At 38.5% G+C, this 21080-nt stretch overlaps 2 protein-coding genes across 3 annotated transcripts in view; one reads left to right on the top strand and one right to left on the bottom strand.

Moving 5' to 3' along the window:
- The window catches only part of IPO7 (importin 7), a 66785-nt gene that overhangs the window by 21119 nt on the left and 24586 nt on the right, over positions 1-21080 (top strand). The window contains exons 2-8 of one of the 2 annotated variants that reach the window (XM_053561352.1): positions 5334-5415; positions 8596-8749; positions 9310-9468; positions 13232-13388; positions 17768-17857; positions 19867-19961; positions 20074-20158. In XM_053561352.1, the coding sequence (XP_053417327.1) occupies positions 5334-5415; positions 8596-8749; positions 9310-9468; positions 13232-13388; positions 17768-17857; positions 19867-19961; positions 20074-20158 (822 nt within the window). Of the gene's footprint in view, positions 1-5333; positions 5416-6248; positions 6265-8595; positions 8750-9309; positions 9469-13231; positions 13389-17767; positions 17858-19866; positions 19962-20073; positions 20159-21080 lie in introns of those variants that run through there. The other variant, XM_053561353.1, reaches the window with a different exon arrangement.
- On the bottom strand, positions 3545-3837 carry LOC128565107 (non-histone chromosomal protein HMG-17-like). Its single transcript, XM_053561362.1, has one exon. The coding sequence runs from the start codon at positions 3835-3837 to the stop codon at positions 3565-3567; it is 273 nt and encodes a 90-aa protein (XP_053417337.1). The 3' UTR covers positions 3545-3564.

Raw genomic sequence — 21080 nt, 5'->3', positions numbered from 1 at the left:
TCTTTTTTTTTTTTTTTTGGCTGGGGCTGGGTTTGAACCCACCACCTCCGGCATATGGGGCCAGTGCCCGAGTCCTTTGAGCCACAGGCGCTGCCCCCTGCTGAATAGTATTCTATCAAATATGAATATGCTACATTTTATTCATTCATCTGTTTATAGACATGTAGATTGTTTCCAGTTTGAGGCTATTTTTTTTTTTTTTTTTTTGTTGAGACAGAGTTTCGCTTTATTGCCGGGGCATCACACAGCTCACAGCAACCTCCAACTCCTGGGCTTAGGCAATTCTCCTGCCTCAGCCTCCCGAGTAGCTGGGACTACAGGCGCCCGCCACAATGCCCGGCTATTTTTTTGTTGCAGTTTGGCTAGGGCTGGGTTTGAACCTGCCACCCTCAGCATATGGGGCCGGCGCCCTGCTCATTGAGCCACAGGCGCCGCCCAGTTTGAGGCTATTATTAATAATGCTTTTGGGGTTACTTTTTTATTTTGAGACAGAGTCTCATTCTTTGCCCTGGGTAGAGGGCTGTGTGGCATCGTAGCTCATAGGAACCTCAAACTCTTGGGCTCAACAGTTCTCTTGTCTCAGCCTCCCAGGAGCTGGGACTATAGGTACCCAGACAGTTTTTCTGTTTTTAGTAGAGATAGGGTCTCATTTTTGCTCAGGCTAGTCTCAAACTTCTGGCTTTAATGCATCATCCTGCCTTGACCTCCCAGAGTGCTAGGATTATAGGTGCGAGCCACTCCCACTCACTCACTTTATGTTGTTGTTGAGACAGAGTCTGACTTTATCGCTCTGGGTAGAGTGCTGTGGCATCACACAGCTCACAGCAACCTTCATCTCCTGGGCTTAGGCGATTCTCTTGCCTCAACCTCCCAAGTAGCTGGGACTACAGGTGCCCGCCACAACACCCAGCTATTTTTTTGTTGCAGTTTGGCCGGGGCCAGGTTTGAACCTGCCACCCTCGGTATATGGGGCTGGTGACCTACCCACTGAGCCACAGGCATTGCCCCACTCACTCACTTTTTACCTAGTTTTACATGTGAATAACTACCACCCAGACTAAGATATAGATATACATATACACACATATGTAAAATATTTATATATATGAAACATTTTCATTGGCTTACGAAGTTCCTTTGATACTCATTTCTGTTTTTCCCATGCTTAAGAGAAGTTGTGTACACAAAACCACATTACATGGGTTTCATGGGTAATTTAGGAACTAAAGAACAACTCAGCCGTATTCCCGTTATGCCTACTGATGATGTTAGAACATATTCTTTAAGAGAGATGAGATTTGTTATGTCTTGAAATTTTGCTAAAATATTTTTCATATATTATTTACCCCGTACAGCCATCATGTGAAGTAGATTGTATTTATTCTCTCTGTCTCTCTCTCTTTTTTTTTTTTTTTTTTTTGAGACAGAGTCTCATTTTCTCACCTTTGGTAGAGTGCCATGGCCTCATAGCTCACAGCAACCTCAAACTCTTGGGCTCAGTCTCCTAAGTAGCTGGGACTACAGGCGCCTACCACAACGCCTGTCATTTTTAGAGACGAGGTTTGGCTATGGTTCAGGCTTGTCTCGATCTCATGATCTCAGGCAGTCCACCCATCTAGGCCTTCCATAGTGCTAGGATTACAGGCATGAGCCTATTCTCTGTTTTTTTTTTGTTTTTGTAGAGACAGAGTCTCACTGTACCGCCCTGGAGTAGAGTGCCGTGGCGTCACACGGCTCACAACAACCTCTAACTCTTGGGCTTACGCAATTTTCTTGCCTCAGCCTCCCGAGCAGCTGGGACTACAGGAGCGTGCCACAACGCCCGGCTATTTTTCTGTTGCAGTTTGGCCAGGGCTGGGTCCGAACCCGCCACCCTCGGCATATGGGGCCAGCGCCCTACTCACTGAGCCACAGGCGCCGCCCTATTCTCATTTTTTAATTGAGACTTAGATCTACTGAATCAACCTGCTCAAGGCTTAACTATTTAGGAAGTGGCATCACCTAGATTTACACAAGACTATCTGATTGCAGCAGTCAATTCCAGGAATTCATAAATTAATGCAGAAGATATGTGGTGTCATGTAAATGACCCGAAAAGCACCATAGTACATAGTAGTATGGATAGTAATATCCTTTGTGGGCTTATCTGTCTATCCCTTACATATTAATGCTCTTTATCACTCTGCATTGCCCCTCAGCAATAACATTTGCTTCCAAGGCATTTATTGACTCTTTCAATTCATTCAGTAATTGCTTTTTTAGTATCTTAAATGCCAAGCATCATAAGGAATTGAGCAAACATAGTCCCCACTCAGTGGAATGTAAAGTCTAATTAATAGATGAAACAGCCATAACACGAGTCTGCAAATATGATAATTACAGACATGTGATAAGCATTATCAGGAAAAAGAATGGGGGTTATGAGTATAGTATGAGGCCCTATTGTGTCTTTTTTTTGTTTGTTTTTTATAGAGACAGAGTCTCACTTTATGGCCCTCAGTAGAGTGCCGTGGCCTCACATAGCTCACAGCAACCTCCAACTCCTGGGCTTAAGCGATTCTCTTGCCTCAGCCTCCCGAGTAGCTGGGACTACAGGTGCCCGCCACAATGCCTGGCTATTTTTTGGTTGCAGTTTGGCCAGGGCCGGGTTTGAACCCGCCGCCCTGGGTATATGGGGCCGGCGCCTTACCCACTGAGCCACAGGCGCCACCCCGGGCCTATTGTGTCTTGAGTGGTGAGACAGGGATTCTTTTTTTTTTTTCCAAGCCAAACTGTATCCAGCTTTATTAAAGATACTTTTCGTAAACAATCATGGTATTTCAGGCAGGACATGGGCAGACGATCGTTAACAGTATACAACAACTTTTAAACTCCCTTCTTCAATGTTCTACCAAAAATCAGAAAGCCACTATAAAACCCAATGAAGTCTTCATTTGATGCTCTGAACAGGGAAGTTTAGAATGAGGGTTGACATTTCACATTTAGCATGTTGTTTAACAACTTTTCACAAGCTGACCCTGACTTTCAGGAAATGAAATGAAAATGGTAGAATTTATCTGAAGATCCAACAATCTACAAATGGAACTGCTGCTCTTTTGAGGGATGCCATCTCAGTGGTATTATTGAAAAAGTCCAGATTCCTTGATATACTGGTAACCAATTATTGGGGGTCAGGTCACAAGAGGTGACTGGGTTTAAGGTGACTGGGTTTATGCTGAAGACTGAGGGAGAATAGGACATAAAAACAAATTAGTTTTTCCATACCACAAGGCATTTGTGCCAAGGTAGCTGTGTGTCAACATCAGGGAATCCCTCCTCTTGGGAGCCAAGAGGAAGTCTCTCAAAACTAGAGGGAAAAAACATTTTCCCTCATATCAATCTAGCTTTGGAGAAATTCTATTAGTGACATATGCCCCTTCCCCAAAAAACAATGAAGTGTTCTGTGTGCTAACAACATAGCTTAAAAAACAAACAAAATTCTGCATTTTTATAAAACTTGATAAAAAATAGTATTTCAAACTGTACAGTCACCAGAAGTACGCAGTTATCAAAAATGCACACACTTCACTTGGCATCTCCAGCACCTTCAGCTTTCTGTGCCTGATCTGTTTTGGCATCTCTGTTTTCTGCAGGGTTATTCCCTTCCTTGCCAGCGTCAGCTTTTCCCTTTTTCCCTTTGGATACCTTCTCTCCCTTCTTTGCAGGGGCCTTTTTAGGCTTGGGCTCTGGCTTTGGAGGAGCAGGTTTAGCAGACAACCTTGCGGGTCTTCTCTGTGGTTTGTCCTTTGCCTTGACTTTATCTCCTTTAGCATCCCCTTCAGCCTTTCTCTTGGGCATGGTGGCAACGGCGGCGGGACGTAGGCCCTGTATGCAGGGATGCAGCGACGCGCGAGCTTTGGTTGGTCTGGGGGGTCGTTCTCGCCTCCTCTTCTTCACACTGCTCGAGAGACAGGGATTCTTTAAGGAAAATGTTTAAGCTGAGACCCAAAGAATGAAGCTGTGAACCAGTTTAACTATGGTAGAGCATGTGAGAGAAGAACATTATAGGTAAAATGTCACAGCATTTACAAAGACTGTGAAATGGGGTGATTTGGTTTTCTTTTTGCTTTTATTATTTTAATTGACATATGGTAATTATGCATAGCTATGGGGTACAGCTTGATATTTTGATACATGTATACAAGATGCAATGATCAAATCAGGAAAATTAGTGTATCCATCACTTCAAACACATGTCATTTCTTTGAGTTGGGAGCATTCAAAATCCACTCTTCTAGCTGTTTGAAAATATACCATAAATTGTTAATTATGGTCACCTTACAGTGCTATGGAACACTAGAATTTATTTTTACTATCTAGCTATTATTTTGTATCTATATACAAAATGTATTGGTATAAATGAATCTAAAGAAGGCTAGTAAGGTAGAGCAATTGGTGGGGTGTGGGTGAAAAACTTTGTTAAAATGAGGCTGTAGAAAGAGGCCCGGGCAAAGTATCTTTAGGCAGGGCCTTGGGAGGTGCAGTAGGAAGTTGTTAAAAGGGTTTGATTTACAATTTTAAATGACTATGGGTTGCTGTGTAGAGAATGGTTGGGGACACAAATAGTTAAATAAGTCTTGACGGCTGGAGTAGGTCAGTGCTATTGGGGATGGAGAAAGTGAATGCATTAAAAAAAAAAAAAACAAGCATTTTGGATGTAGAATTGACAGAATTTGATGTATTAAATTGGGTCAAAAAAGAGAAGTGGTGAGGATTGGTGGTACAGCGAAGTGCAGCAACAGCTTTTAGGGGGAAAGATGCCCAGCCCTTGGGGCTCATGCCTGTAATTCTAGCACTCTGGGATGCCAAGGATGGTTTGAGACCAAACTGAGCAAGAGTGAGACCCCATCTCTACCAAAAATAGAAAAATTAGCTGGGTGTGGTGGTGTGTGCCTGTCGCGCAGCTGTGCTCTGGAGACTGAGGAAGGAGAATCACTTGAGTCTACGAGTTTGCAGTGTGCTATAATGAATGATGCTACTGCACTGTAGCCTGGGCAACAGAACAAAACCTTGTCAAAAAAAAACCCAAAAAACTGTTTTGGGATAAATGGGAAGTGCAGTGGTATGCAGCAGGCAAATACAAACATCTAAAATGTTTTTAGTATTTAAATAAATAATCCAATTCATTTGAGTGCAATATAGGGGAAGGCAGTGATGAGAAATAAGCCCGGAACAAGTTATTGAGAGTCTTCTATGCAAGCTAAGCAATGGAAAAATATTGAAGTTCCTTAGATCTTGTTATTTAAAGTATTGTTTATTTGCAGAAATTTAAAATGTACTTTTTTTATTTGTAGGCACACAAGTCTCTGAATTTTGTTTCAACACTGCTCCAGATTACTATGTCAGAACAACTGGATTTACCTGTGAGACAGGCAGGCAAGTTTCCTCAGTTATTTTCTCGAGTATGTGTAATATATTATTTAAAGTATTCATAATTGAATAGCAGAAGTATCTTGGTATGACCCTTCAGTGATTTTTTTCCCCTGAGAATTTGTTTACCTTCAGTGTTTACAGCAAACAGTAAGTGCCTTATTAGTTGGTGGCAGAGTGTAAAGGAATAATCTGACATTTAGTTGAATTAAAAGAGAAGCTACAAGAAATTGATGGGGTTTATTGAAAGCTTCTATATATGCTCAGTTTTCTTCCCTGATAGTCTGATTCTGAGACACAAACCTGTTTATGCTATTATTCCTTACACTTTTTGCTTTTACTGTTTCAGCAGTTCAAAAAGTACTATTTCTTAGTTCCTGTTTAACATATTGAGCAGTTCCCTCAGTATCTGTGAAAATGTGGTTCACTGTTTGTGAATATTATTAGTCTGTAAAATAATGGAATTCACACCTTTAATTTCCCCTTAGTTTATTTGAATGTGTAATAATTTTGGTAAAGGAAATATAAAGTACCAAATAGCTTTACTGTTCTAGAAAAACAGATTATATATTTTTGTTATTTCTTGCTGTTTTTCCCATATTTATTTTGTTAAAAATTTTTTTTTTTTGCTTTGCTTACTATACTTAATGTTGTATAGTAAGCATTTCCCTTTTCTTTACATAGTTTTAGTCTTCATTTTCATATTTTAATGGCTAAATTATCATAATGTGCCGTATGCAATGAACTGTTTCTCAATTGTTAGAATTTAATCTCAGGTCTATTTTGTTAACAGTTATATTTCCAGTGCCTAAAATATTGCCTGGCACACTGTAGGTGCCCAGGAAACAAATGAATGTAAGTTGTTTATGATTTACTTATTTATTTATTTTTACCTGGACTGTACTAGACAGATACTATTTTTAAATTTTTTTCTTTTTTCTTTTTTATTCTCAAATGCATGAATCAGATATGATTTATTAAAAAGAATTAGTTTTATGTAAGTTGCACAATAATGGAACATTTTTGTACCTATATAATATAGTAGTTTGGCCGAACCCTGATCAGCAATAAATCTTTTTTTTCTTTTTTAATTTCTAATTCAGTAGAAAAGGGCCACTTTGATTATGCCTTTTTTCTTTTATATTTAAGTCATTTCTTTTACAAGTGAAGTTTATGTTTTTTAGGTAAGAATCTTTGCCTTTAAATCAAATTTTTTTTTTACAACTTAAATTTTAAGAAGTTACAACTAGCATTTAGGAGGGATCTTAACATGTTCTGGGGACTTTGTGTGTATTAGAAAATTAAGTTTTGCTAGACAATTGTTTAGATGCGTATAAAACTGGCAATAAACTTTGGAATTGGTTTAAAAAATTAAATTGCATCCTTGGAATAATTGAATCATACTCTAATGCTTTGGTCCCTAGACTGTTAAGGGACCTGGGTAGAAGAATTGTCTTCCTTCGATCCGGTTCCTGGCGCCAAATTTGGGGACTACTGCTCTAATGCATGACTTATGGTAGTTTCATCTGCTAGACTTTGATTTAATTCATTCTGTCTATAAGAAGAGCCTCAAACATTCTATATGGAATAGACTGAATCATGAGATCCTTGCAGTGCAGTTCTCAGTTGTTTATGTCTTTTGTTTTAAGCACAAAACTTAAATTAAGTCAAGTATATATCCCATTCTTTTATTTATTGAGATGGGAAGAAATACTCAGAGCTACATCCAGAAACACTGAGATTATTATCAGGTCTTAATTTTAGTCTTGGTTCTGTTTTGGAGGAAAAAAAAATTCTGTAGTATTACCTGGACTATGTTGGTTCCATATACTGAGTCAGCATTCTTTATTGGAGGTGTAGTTTATCTTAAAACTTTGCTGAGGAGTATTGTAATGTCTAGTCTTAATCCTTTTTGAAGTACTGTGCTATAAGATGGGCATATTAATTTGATTCCCAGAATAAAGCAAACTAGAGTATAAAAATGCTAATTCTGTCAGTTATCCTTGTTCAAATAGATACAAGACTCCAGGTAAGAATTTCAGATCAGAGAAGAGCCAGTGTTTTTTTTTTTGAGACAGTCTCACTATGTCGCCCTGGGTAGAGTGCCATGGTGTCACAGCTCATAGCAACCTCAAACTCTTGGGCTTAAGCTATTCTCTTGGCTCAGCCTTCTGAGTAGCTGGGACACAGGCACCCACTACAACGCCCAGCTATTTTTTTTTTGTTGTTGTTGTTGCAGTTGTCACTGTTGATAAGCAGGCCCAGGCTGGGCTCGAACCCACCAGCTCCAGTGATGTGGCCAGCGCCCTACTCACTAAGATATGGGTGCAGAGCCAGAGCCAGGGTTTTGCAAAATATAGGAATTAATTAATTTTTAATAGAAATTAATTCTATTTCCCTTTACAGCACATCCTGTATATTTGCGATGCCCTTCCCCCTTCTCTCTCTTAGGGCTGGGTAAAAAGCATTGTTAGCAACCTAGATTTTGCTACATCAGTTAACTTTTGTCAAGTAGCAATGTGCAAAGGTAGCAGTGTAGTAGCTGACAGAAAATAATGATGTCTAAATTTTTGAACACAGCCAATTCTCCCATGAAATACCATGAATTTGAAGTGGCATATGATTGAAATACTTAGATTTATGGACTAAAACAGTGATAAAAATTGTTTATCACCTTTGTGTGGTTAATTATAACAGCTATGTGTGTAGGATGATTTTGTCTTTAGAAGCTTCATTTAGAAAACAATTAACTCTAATAGAAAACAGTATAAAATGGGCAGTGCCTGTGGCTCAAGGAGTAGGGTGCCGGTTCCATATGCCGGAGGTGGTGGGTTCAAACCCAGCCCCAGCCAAAAACCACAAAAAAAAAAAAAAGAGGAAACAGTATAAAAAAATGTTTTGGGTAAATGTGATGTAAAAAAATCTTGTAAAGTTACGTTTGTGGTATGTTTATTTGCAAGGTTCTCTCAGACGATGTCTTTAATAACAACTTTGTGGGTAATTGCTATAACTGTTAAATTTATATTTTATGGACCTTAAAAAATAATTTAATGTAATATTTTGTTTATAAAAGGATAGCTTTATGAACAATGGTCTGAAAGAAATGCTTAAGGTATGGACACTTAACAGGCTTTTTCATGGTGCTTTCATAGTAAACATTTTTTGTCAAACTGATCTGTATTTTAGGTGTTATCTATTTGAAAAATATGATAACACAGTATTGGCCTGATCAGGAAACGGCACCAGGGGATATATCTCCCTATACTATTCCAGAAGAAGATCGACATTGTATTCGGGAAAATATTGTAGAGGCCATTATCCACTCTCCTGAACTCATCAGGTATGTATATTTTTTAAATTCACCCATTGTTGCAGGTATGTAATTTTGAGGGGGGTTTATGTATAGCCTGTCACTTTTGAATTAGTAAACCTAAACAACAAATGCTGTTAAAGTAGAATGAATGCCTTTTGATTTATTTCCTTACTGCAGTTGAATTTTCTATTTATAAAACAAAAATATATATATAAAACCTGTGACAAAACAGGATGATCAGATAAAAAGAGGGTAAAAAAAGCTATGGAATACTATTTTATACTTTATATTATATAGTCTTAATATATGAAAACTCTTATTTTTGTAGGATTTTACAGAATTTTTAATGAATATAATTGATATTTTAAAAATAAAACTTGTCAGTTGCCAGGGATGCATTTTAAAAATATTTGTTGGGTTTCTTTTAAATGAGTAGAAACTAGTAATTTTTGCTAAGTGACTTATTTTTAATCTGCATTCTGTGTACAAGGAGTGGGGTGCCGGTTTCAATTAGGTTTCATTGTGTAAGCCTGCAAAATCTTGTCTAAGTAGGATTTCCTTGTCTTTGCTGTTTATTTTATTTTCAGGGTACAGCTTACTACATGCATTTATCACATCATCAAACATGATTACCCAAGCCGCTGGACTGCCATTGTGGACAAGATTGGCTTTTATCTTCAGTCTGATAACAGTGCTTGTTGGCTAGGAATTCTTCTTTGCCTTTATCAGCTTGTGAAAAATTATGAGTAAGCATCTCTCAATTTTAATTTAGTATTTTCTTTTTGAAGTAGCATTTTTATTATAATTGTGCAGTTTCTTCTGCTGATTCTAAGGAACTCCTTGTGCCCTTTTTTCTTAGTCACTATCTCTTTACCTGTTCATAAACTCTAATGGGCTATTCAGTAGGTCCTGATAGAAGGCCTTCAGATAAGCTTTTCATTTATTTTCTAAAAGTGAAAATGATTGGAGTACATTGAGCTTTAGAGCTCTTCTTTTTTCGAGACAAGAGTCTCAAGCTGTCGCCCTGGCATCACAGCCCACAGCAACCTCAAACTCTTGGGCTTAAGCAATTCTCTTGCCTCAGCCTTCTGAGTAGCTGGGACTACAGGCACCTGCCACAATGCCCAGCTATTTTTTTGTTGTTGCAGTTGTCATTGTTGTTTTAGCTTGGCCCCAGCTGGGTTCGAACCTGCCAACCTTGGTGTATGTGGCCAGTGCCCTACCCACAGAGCTAAAGGGTGCTGCCCAGCATTAGAGCTCTTTATTCTGGCTTTCTCTCTGGGTTTTTATCTTAATTTGGGTTCTTAATAAACTTGAAGAATCTACCTTTAATTCTTTAAGAATATGTTAAAATTTCATGTTATCTTTTTAAATCAATGTATTTTGAGGAATTTATAATTACTGAATGCATTTTATACATACTTGAGCAAATTGTGGTTCATGTCAGTAATTAGAATCAGTAAGAAAGATTTTAGGCCAAGGAATCATTTTAGATTTGGGTTTAGGGATCAGGAAAAAAAAAAAATTAACCTAGAAAGCTGAGGTATAGAATTAGGAGTGGTAAGCCAAATGTTGGAGGAATTTTCTCTTAAGTGTGTGGTGAAAGTAATGAAATTGATAGGCACGTGAATGTTTTGATGTGGAAAAATTAGGAGGAAGGCGCAAGGAAGACTTATTTTTTTTTAATAACATGATGGTGACTTTTCTGTTCCTAACAGCTACACAGATGCCATTGTGAGCCCTCTGATACTGGGACCTGTAATTATTCTCCAATAGCCTCTTTGGGTCCCATCTCAAAGTAGCTGGTGAACTGCTGCTTATGTTGTAAGCAGGATAGAAATATACTGTTCACAGCATTGGTACTGATGTTTTCTTGTGTTCCCTCCAGCTTCCCATCTTCCTGCTAAATTAAGGTCCAGTTGTTGCTCCAACCTATGTCAGAGTGCTAGTTGTTGTAGTTCTGGTAAGTGAGTGATTTATTAGAGTGAAAACAAGAAGCTGTTAATGTCATTGAGGAGGTTCAAATCTCTCTTGTCCTATCATCTTACTAGGAGAGAATATGTCAGAGATGGGAGATATAGGAGGCTGTGACAATATTAGAATTGTAGTTCATTTTTAGTCAGTGATTGTGGTACACAGGGTGTTCACAAGGGATCTGTGTGGACTGAAACAGTTTTAAGAAAATTTATAGAGAAATTGGAATTTGTGGTGGTCTTCAGGAGCATAGATCCTCAGAAAATGTTTGTCAGTTGAAGAGGAAGGTGTTTCGCACCATATGAAGTACTGTGAACAAAGAAAGGTACAGAGGTGGAAATTTGAGACACTATTTAGTGGATAGTGAGCAGATCACTTAATGATACTGATAATTTCTGGTGAGAGATTGTGGATAATTTTGGACTGGCTAATTAGGACCATGTTATAGAGGGATTTGAATACCACAGTGAGAAATTTGGGTGTGATCTTTTAGATACTGAGGAACGATTAAAGATTTTTTTTAAACAAAATAATAGACTAGATAGTAATTTCGGGTTTCCTGTGAGTTCGCCAGTTTGACGTATCATAGCCTGTGATAATAGACTTTTATTAGTGTCATATTTTCACACTTTCAATAACTTTTATGTTTTATGGGTTAGTAATATATTTGTACTATAAATTACTTTCATCTCCGTTAGCTTAGATTAACGCCTAGTACTTACTATTCAACTCCTACTCTATTCAGTGCAGTGAGGGAGGTAGGAGAGCAGATTGTCTAACATGGAATAGGCATTCAGAGTCTTTTAGGGTGCTCATCTGGGGTGGGTAAATGGAAAGAGTTACTTAGTGTTACTTTTAGTGTTAAAAGGGAATTTTGTCTGTAATTATTGTAGTTTGCATATTCATTACAGAGTACAATTGGCTTTCTTTTATAAATTGTTATTTCCAATTTGACTCAAAGAAAGATACAGATAAATTTTTAAATGTATGGTAGGGATAATTTCTTAGCACATGAAAGTAATATTTAAAATCATGTAGGCTGGGTACAGTGTCTCATGCTTATAATTCTGTCATTCAGGAGGATTGAGGCAGGTGGATTGCTGGAACTCAGGAGTTTGAGACAAGCTGAGCAAGAGGAAACCCTGTCTCTACAAATAATAGAAAAACTAGCTGGACATCGTGGTGGGCACCTGTAGTTCCAGCTACTTGGGGGCTGAGGCAGGAGGATTGCTTGAGTCCAGGAGTTTGAGGTTGCTGTGAACTGTGATGACGCCATGGCACTCAACCCAGGGCACAGTTTGAGACTCTGTCTCAAAAAAGGAAAAAGAAAAAAGAAAATTGGCGGCGCATGTGGCTCAGTGAGTAGGCTGCCGGCCCCATATACCAAGGGTGACGGGTTCAAACCTGGCCCCAGCCAAACTGCAGTAAAAAAAATAGCCGGGCGTGGTAGCAGGCGCCTGTAGTCCCAGCTACTTGGGAGACTGAAGCAAGAGAATCTCCTAAGCCCAAGAGCTGGAGGTTGCTGTGAGCTGTGATGGTACAGCACTCTACGGAGAGCAAGAAAGTGAGACTCTGTCTCTAAAAAAAAAAAAAAAAACGTTAATTGTGTTATTAGCCTTAACAGTGAATTAATGATTTTTTTTTATTCTTGGCAATTTACCTATGTTCTCATTTCACTCAGTAGGTAAAAGGCTTTATCTTTACCTTTTAAAAACGTAATCAGATACTCAATTCTAAGGTTTATTTTCGCTCTTAAAGAAGAAGGGTACCAATAAATGAAACCTGAGATCTGTTGTGCAAAACCAATTTAAAGCATTTTAGATAATCACCTATACCAAAAGGAGATAAGCTTTGGCTATTAGAGTTAATGATTTAACACATGTTTATACACGGTGGCCATAAAGTCCGAGTGCAGTTTAAACAGTTACAACTATTTAAGGATGGTAGTATATAATCAATTTTAATTCTCTTGAAATTATTTCAATAGAGGTTAGAGTAACAGCTGGACCTTTCTTTAGCAGGAAGATGGCTAGCTGGTGGGAACACAAGAAAACACCAGTACCAATGCTGTAAATGGTATATTCTCTCCTGCTTACAACATAAGCAACAGTTCACCAGCTAGTTCTATTTCATTCTTCTATTTAAAAAATAGATGATTGTATCTTCTCATTTGTATCAGTATTCATTGCATAATGGTTAAGAGAGGAGACCCTGGATTCTAGCTACTTAGGTTCATGCTTAGATGTGTAATACTAGGAAAGATAATTTCTATAAAATTGGGGATACTAATGGGGGCCTTGGAGATTATTAGCCTCATAATAAATGTTCAGACCTATTATTTCAGGTTTTACTCAAGTTGGTTTTTTGTGTGGTTTTTCTCCCAGAGTAGGTTTTTCTTTTTCTAAATTGGTTAGGAAGTATTTGATTATATTTGTATAAATAAACAAGTAGGTTACACACATTCACACACACACACACATATATATAATTGTGGAAATAAATTCTTACAGAATTAGTTTATATTCCTACCCAAAGGTATAAGAAACCAGAGGAGCGGAGTCCATTGGTAGCAGCAATGCAGCATTTTCTGCCAGTTCTAAAGGATCGTTTTATCCAGCTTCTTTCTGATCAGTCTGATCAATCTGTCCTCATCCAGAAACAAATATTCAAGATCTTCTATGCTCTTGTTCAGGTAAATTTTATAAAGCAGATTTTATGTATGTAACATTAGTCTTATCATTTACCACATTAAAAATTAACAAAGAATTTTAGCATCTCAATAATTACATTTAAAAATCTAGATCAGTGGTTCTCAACCTGTGGGTCATGACCCACAGGCACTGAATTAAAGGGCTGCCGCATTAGGAAGGTTGAGAACCACTGATCTAGATTAAGTGGACAGTTTGCTAGGAATGTATAAATTGGCCTAAATTGTAAGTCTAAACAAGCCTATTTCCCCCAAATATGTAGAAAAAGAGCCCTAATAAATCTTAAATTGTAAAAGGGCAATCTCAAGTTCTTTTATAACATCCAGCACAACAAAATTAGTAACTTTTTATATCTCTTACTTTAATTTATGAGTCTGAAAATCAGTTACTTGATTACAGTTGAAATCTAACACATACTGATGCAAAATATAGATTGTCCTAATAAATATAAAACTTATTCTAAATTTGATACAAAAATACTCATTCTGTGGACTTGACTACCACACAGTAATGGAGTTCATTATTTATGTATATTCTAAATCTTTCTAGGAAAACATATCTACAAAGGAAATGGCTGAGTCTATATCTCAGTGTAATGTAATTACTTATAAAACAAATTTTGGGGGGTTAGGATTTAAATTGGTTCTTTTGTACCATATTGCCATAGAAAGATTTGTTTCATCTACTAAGATTTTGATTTAAGTCCCACCTTTTCTTTTTGAGACAGAGTCTCCCTTTGCCACCCTCAGTAGAGTGCTATGGTGTCATAACTCATAGCAACCTCAAACTCTTGGGCTCAAGTGATTCTTTTGCCTCAGCCTCCCGAGTAGCTGGGACTACGGGTGTCCACCACAGCACCCAGCTATTTTTAGAGATAGGGTCTTGCTCTTGCTCCAGCTGGTCTAGAACCCTTGGGCCCAGGCAATCCACACACCTGGGCCTCCCAGAGTGCTAGGATTACAGGTGTGAGCCACCACTCCTGGCCTCCCACCATTACTTTTTAAGCCTGTGGCTCAGTGAGTAGGGCACCGGCCCCATATACCAAGGGTGGCGGGTTCAAACCCAGCCCCTGCCAAACTGCAATAAAAAAAATAGCCAGGCGTTGTGATGGGCGCCTGTAGTCCCAGCTACTCAGGAGGCTGAGGCAAGAGAACCACCTAAGCCCAGGAGCTGGAGGTTGCTGTGAGCTGTTACGCCACGGCACTCTACCAAGGTTGACAAAGTAAGACTCTGTCTCTAAAAAAAAAAAAAAAATAAGGTGGCGCCTGTGGCTCAAAGGAGTAAGGCTCTGGCCCCATACACCAGAGGTGGTAGGTTCAAAGCCCCGGCCAAAAACTGCAAAAACAAAAAATTTATTTAAGGCCGGGTATAGTGGCTTGCAACTATAATCCTAGCACTCTAGGAGGCTGAGACCAGGTGGATTGCTTAAGCTCAGGAGTTTGGACTAGCTTGAGCAAGAGTGAGACCCGGTCTCTACTAAAAATAGAAAAAACGAGCAGTGCCTGTGGCTCAGTGAGTAGGGCGCCAAGCCCCATATATTGAGGATGGAGGATTCAAACCCAGCCCCGGCCGAACTGCAACAAAAAAATAGCCGGGCATTGTGATAGGCGCCTATAGTCCCAGCTACTCGGGAGGCTGAGGCAAGAGAATTTCCTAAGCCCAGGAACTGAAGATTGCTGTGAGCTGTGTGACGCCAGGGCACTCTACCGAGGGCGATAAAGTGAGACTCAATCTCTACAAAAAAATAAAATAAATTTTAAAAGCGAGCCGGGTGTTATGGCAGGTGCCTATAGTCCCAACTGCTTGGGAGGCTGCGGCAGGAAGATCGCTTGAGCCCAGGAATTTGAGGTTCCTGTGAGCTATGACATTACAGCACTCTACACAGGGCACAGAGTAAGACTCTGTGTCAGACAAAAAAAAATCATTTAAATCTGTGACTTCACTTCCACCAAGACTAGCAGACTTACTCCATCGTTTGGTTGAATTTTGCATGTCTTTGCTAGACCTTTAAAGGTAACTGCCAATCGGGCTGCGCATGTGGCTCAAGGAGTAGGGGGCCGGTCCCATATGCCGGAGGTGGCGGGTTCAAACTCAGCCCCGGCCAAAAAAAAAAGGTAACTGCCAATCTTTTTTTTTTTTTTTTTGAGACAGAGTCTCAATATGTTGCCCTCAGTAGAGCTGTGGTATCACAGCTCACAGCAACCTCAATCTGTTGGGCTTAAGTGATTCTCTTGCCTCATCCTCCCAAGTAGCTGGGACTACAGGTGCCCACCACAACTCCGAGCTATTTTTTTTGGTTGTAGTTGTCATGGTTGTTGGGCAAGCCCAGGCTGGGTTTGAAACCGTCAGCTCTGGTGTATGTGGCTGGCGCCCTAGCTGCTGAGCTACAGACACTGAGCCATAACTGCCAATCTTAATTAGTCTAAGGGCACTTTAATGCCATTCTTTTGGATTTTTCCTATAAAATTCTTTGTAAAGTAATATGAATTTATAATATCTATATAGTCTTCATATTTTTTCTAACTGGTAGGGTGATACCTTTTAGATTAAAAATGCTTTTTTAAAACTACCCAGGACATAGAACAAAATAAATAAAATCTTCTCAACTTATTTTGAGACTAGCATATCCTGCTATCAAGATATAACCCTATCTCACTTGTGAAAATAGATGTCCTAAGATCCTAAATCAATTTTTTTTTCTCTGTAGGTGTTAACAAACTTGTTTTAATATGTACACACATATTTATATTCCAGTGTGCCAAATTCCCCTCCCCCCTTTTTGAGATAGTCTCACTCTGTTGCCCTGGATAGTGAGCCATGGTGTCGTCATAGCTCACAGCAACCTCAAACTCTGCTGCTCTAGAGATCTCTTGCCTTAGTTTTTCTAATTTTTTTTAGTAGGGATGGGGTCTTGTTTTTACTGAGGCTGGTCTTGAACTTCTGAGCTCAGCAATGCATGGGCCTTGCCCTCCCAGAGTGCTAGGATTACAGTTGTGAGCCACCTCGCCCAACTTCAAATACCCTTTCTTGAACCAGGGGAGAACTCTACCTGGAGACTCTCTAGAGCAGGCGTCCTCAAACTGCGGCCCGCAGACCACATGAAGCCGTGTGAATTGTATTTGTTCCCGTTTTGGTTTTTACTTCAAAATAAGATATGTGCAGTGTGCATAGGAATTTGTTCATAGTTTTTTTTTTTAAAAAAAAACTATAGTCCGGCCCTCCAACCGTCTGAGGGACAATGAATTGGCCCCCTGTTTAAAAAGTTTAAAAAGTTTGAGGACGCCTGCCCTAGAGAAAGCCTCAAAGTGGTGGTCTTCACAGATGACACCCAACAGGGGTCACTGTTAAGATATTGGCTTTTCCAGCCTACTGAAAGATAGGATTTATCCCAGGAATGCAAGAATGGGCAACAGTAATAAATTTGGGCTGGGCAATGTGGCTTACATCTGTAATGCCAGCACTTTGGAAGACCAAAAGGGAAAGATTACTTAATCCCTAGTGTTTTAAGACTAGCCTGGGCAATATAATGAGACCCCTATCTCTATGGGGGGGGGGAGTAAGTGGGGGTAATGGCACATACCTGTATGTTAGGGAGGCTGAGGTGGGAGGGTGACCTGAGCCCAGGAATTGGAGACTACACCGAGCTATGATCATGCCATTGGGTGATAGAGCGAGAACCTATCTCAAAGAAATTTGAACTCGGTGTGGTGGTATGCACCTATATAGTCCCAGCTACTCAGCGGCTGAGATGGGAAGGTCTTTTAGCCCAGTAGTTTGTATATGGCCTGAATAATGTAGGGAGACAACATTTAAAACAATTTTTGTGATTAATACTTAACATCAGAAGAGAGACCTGTAACTGTCTTTATGGATGTCAGATAAGGTATTTGATAAAATTTATAACCATCTCTGCTTTAATGTTCAGTAGAAATCCATGATAAATATCATACTTTATGGTGAAAATGAAATATAATCCCAATAATGGAATACAACAGGAATGCCCACAGTTACTTCCACTATTTCCCATGGGAGATAACTAAGGAAAGAAATTTACCTGTGTACTAAAAGCCAGAAAAGTAGATTGAATAAAATGCTTTTAGTACTGTGAAGAGTAAAAGAAGTGACATTTTATAGCCGGGCGTTGTGGCGGGCGCCTGTAGTCCCAGCTACTCGGGAGGCTGAGGCAGGAGAATCGCTTAAGCCCAGAAGTTGGAGGTTGCTGTGAGCTGTGTGATGCCACGACACTCTACCGAGGGCAATAAAGTGAAACTCTGTCTCTACAAAAAAAAAAAAAAAAAGAGTAAAAGAAGTGACATTTTTTTTAGTAACGATTTAAAAATACTAATTCTTGATTTTTGCTTAGTATACATTACCGCTGGAGCTGATAAATCAACAGAGCCTGACAGAATGGATAGAAATTTTAAAGACTGTTGTGAACAGGGATGTACCTAATGTAAGTTTCTGTGTTCTCTTACATTGCTAAATATAAGTATTTAGTGCTCTTTTGAGGACTTAACTGGTATTTCCTATAACATTCTTTATAAACTTTTATAATTTGTGATGTATTTTGTCTAGGTATAGAGATACCTTTTTATTTGTTTATGTAAGTGCATATGCTAAGTAAAAAATTGTGAAGGGTTATTTCATTTATTATTGCTTAGGTGCTGTATGTATCTATATTTCATCCTAATTCATCGGTGTCTTATTTTCTCAGTTTTTAACTAAATTAAGAACTTATAACTAAATTTTAGCTTAATAATTCGTCAGATGCCCACAGAGGAAAAATTTGATTTACAAGTTGGCCAAACATTGTAGTTACATTATTTTTTAAAAATAACTTCATTGCAATAAGACTTAATATGCCCCAGCATTTACCCTTTTAAAATGCACAACTCAGTGGGCTTTAGTTTATTCAGAGTTGTCTAATTACAGTTTTTTAAGTTATCATCTTTTCTTTATAATCTAATTTTCTAGAGAGATAGGAGAATGTGTAAGTTCTAAAATATCTACTGTTTTAAGTGTTATTATGTGCTTTACTTACTACTCAAAAAAAAAATACTTCTGAATTTTATTTTAAACTTAGACATTGGGGCTTTATATTATTTATCCAGTATAATACTATTAATGGCATAAGTAAGACCACTCTCCTGTGTTTTGTAGTTTATTGTTTAATTTTTTTTCCAGATTGTTTTTCAAAAAATTTTAAAATAATGCAGAAATAGGAAACTGGCAGGTATTTTTCTGTACATGTTTAGTTGGAATATATAACTTAAAGTTCTCAAAGGTATTAACTATACCTTTTTGGTGGTATAGTTAATATTCAGTAACATGTACAGGTTATAGATGAGCAGTTTAGGGAGTTATTAAATTATATGAAGGTTTGCCCGTGGCTGGTTCTAGTAGTCATCGCTGCCTCCATTATTCTCATTTCTTAATAATAGATTTTGCCTGTTTTAGAACTTTAATAAGTAATCTTTTGTTTCTTCCTTCTTTCACATAATATACTATGCTTATGAGATTCATTTATGCAGTGTAGTTCCCTTTTATTGCTGAGTGATAACCTATTGTATGAATATTCCATAGTTTATGTATATATTCACATGGTGATGGGTATCTGGGCAGTTTTCACTTTTTCAGGATTATAGGTAAAAGTAGGGAACGTCTTTATGTGTCTTTTTGCGATCTTGCGCTTTCACACCCTTGCATAAATACCAAAGAATGGAATTGGCTCATGGGGTAGGTGTATATTTAACTTTATAAGTAACTTCCAGAATGATTGCCAAAGCATTGCTTTCACTGGCAATGGACGAGAGTTTCAGTTGCTCTGTATTTTTACTTCTTTAATCTAGCTTAAAAAATACATCAAGTAGGTTCGGCCCCTGTAGCTCAAGCAGCTAAGGAGCCAGCCGCATACACCAGAGCTAGCAGGTTTGAATCCAGCCCCAGGCCTGCCAAACAACAATGACAACTACAACCAAAAAATAAAAATAAAAAATACATCAAGTAGTGAAGCAGTGAGCATGCCTCTTAGATTTAAGAGTTAATATTTTTGCTGGGCATGATGGCTCATGCGTATAATCCTAGCACTCTGGAAGGCCGAGGTGGGTGGATTGCCTAGCTCACGAGTTCAGGACCAGCCTAAGCCAGAGTGAGACTCTATCTCTAAAAAAAATTGGCAGACGCTTGCAGCCCCAGCAACTCAGGAGGCTGAGGCAAGAGGATCTCTTGAGCCCAAGAGTTTGAAGTTGCTGTGAGCTATGACGCTACAGCGTTCTACCAAGGGTGACAAAGTGAGACTCTTGTCTTAAAAAAATCAGTTAACATTTTTCCAAGTTTAAGCTTTTATCGTGAAAGGCCAACAGTGAAGAAGCATTCACATTTTTGTGAATCTGTTCTTACCTCCTACTGTTCCTTCTAGATTATATCATCTCTTACTATCATTAAATACACGTCTCTTTTAAGGAAACACTTCAAGTTGAAGAAGATGATAGACCTGAGTTACCATGGTGGAAATGTAAGAAGTGGGCTTTACATATTTTAGCAAGGCTTTTTGAAAGGTAATTGATTTATCTATATATTGTGATTTAAGTTTATTTTTAAGCTTTTGATTTTATAAGTGCTGGTATAAAGCATTATAATGAAACAATAGACATTCTAATATTCTTTTAGATATGGGAGTCCTGGCAATGTTTCTAAGGAGTATAATGAATTTGCTGAAGTATTTCTGAAGGCATTTGCTGTCGGTGTCCAGCAAGTAAGTCTGAGATACTATTTCTACATAGAAACATGATACCTTTAAGTTAATTTGTCTTCTAAAGAGTGCATGTTTGAACTCTTAGCAGTTCTTATTTTTGGCTTAGGACCCCAGAAGACATCCATGGGCTTTCATTTATGTGGGTTGTACCTAATGATGTTTGCCAGGTTAGAAATTAAAACAAAATATAGCAGGTATTTAAAAGTAATAAATTCCTTACTATCATTTTTTCTAATGTCTGGCTTAATAAAAGGCAGCTGGATATTCATGCTTTTTTTTGCATTCAGTCTGTTTTAATTTGTTGTGGTTGACATAAAGAAAATTTGGCTTTACAGGGATGAAGTTGGAAAAGTTGATATTTTAATAGACTTTACAGATAATTATGGAAATTATTTGATAATTACACCAGAATTGTTCAATGGTAGTTTCTTAAAAGTTAATCACAACGTGGAATTTGAAATTACAAAAACAAGCCTTTTGCATTCTTTTACATTAAAACTCATTGGTATGGGCTCGGCACCTGTGGCTCAAGCGGCTAAGTCGCCAGCCACATACACCTGAGCTGGCAAGTTTGAATCCGGCCTGGGCCCGCCAAACAGCAATGACGGCTGCAGCCAAAAAATAGCTGGGCATTGTGGCGGGTGCCTGTAATTTCAGCTACTTGGGAGGCAGAGACAGGAGAATCACTTGAGCCCAGGAGTTGGAGGTTGCTGTGAGCTGTGATGCTACGGCACACTACCCAGGGCGACAGCTTGAAGCTCTGTCTCAAAAAAAAAAAAATCATTGGTATGTATTGCACTTTGAGACTTTGATTCATACTTGATTTTGAAACATCCTGCATTGGTCATTTTGAAAATGTTGACTCATTGAGTTATTACAGATTTTCCAAATGTTTATACATTTCATTATGCAATTTAAAAAG

The sequence above is a fragment of the Nycticebus coucang genome, chromosome 14, assembly GCF_027406575.1.
Source record: "Nycticebus coucang isolate mNycCou1 chromosome 14, mNycCou1.pri, whole genome shotgun sequence".
NCBI lineage: Eukaryota > Metazoa > Chordata > Mammalia > Primates > Lorisidae > Nycticebus > Nycticebus coucang.
Note: the sequence above shows the minus strand (reverse complement) of the source record. Positions and strands in the feature narration are given on the sequence as shown.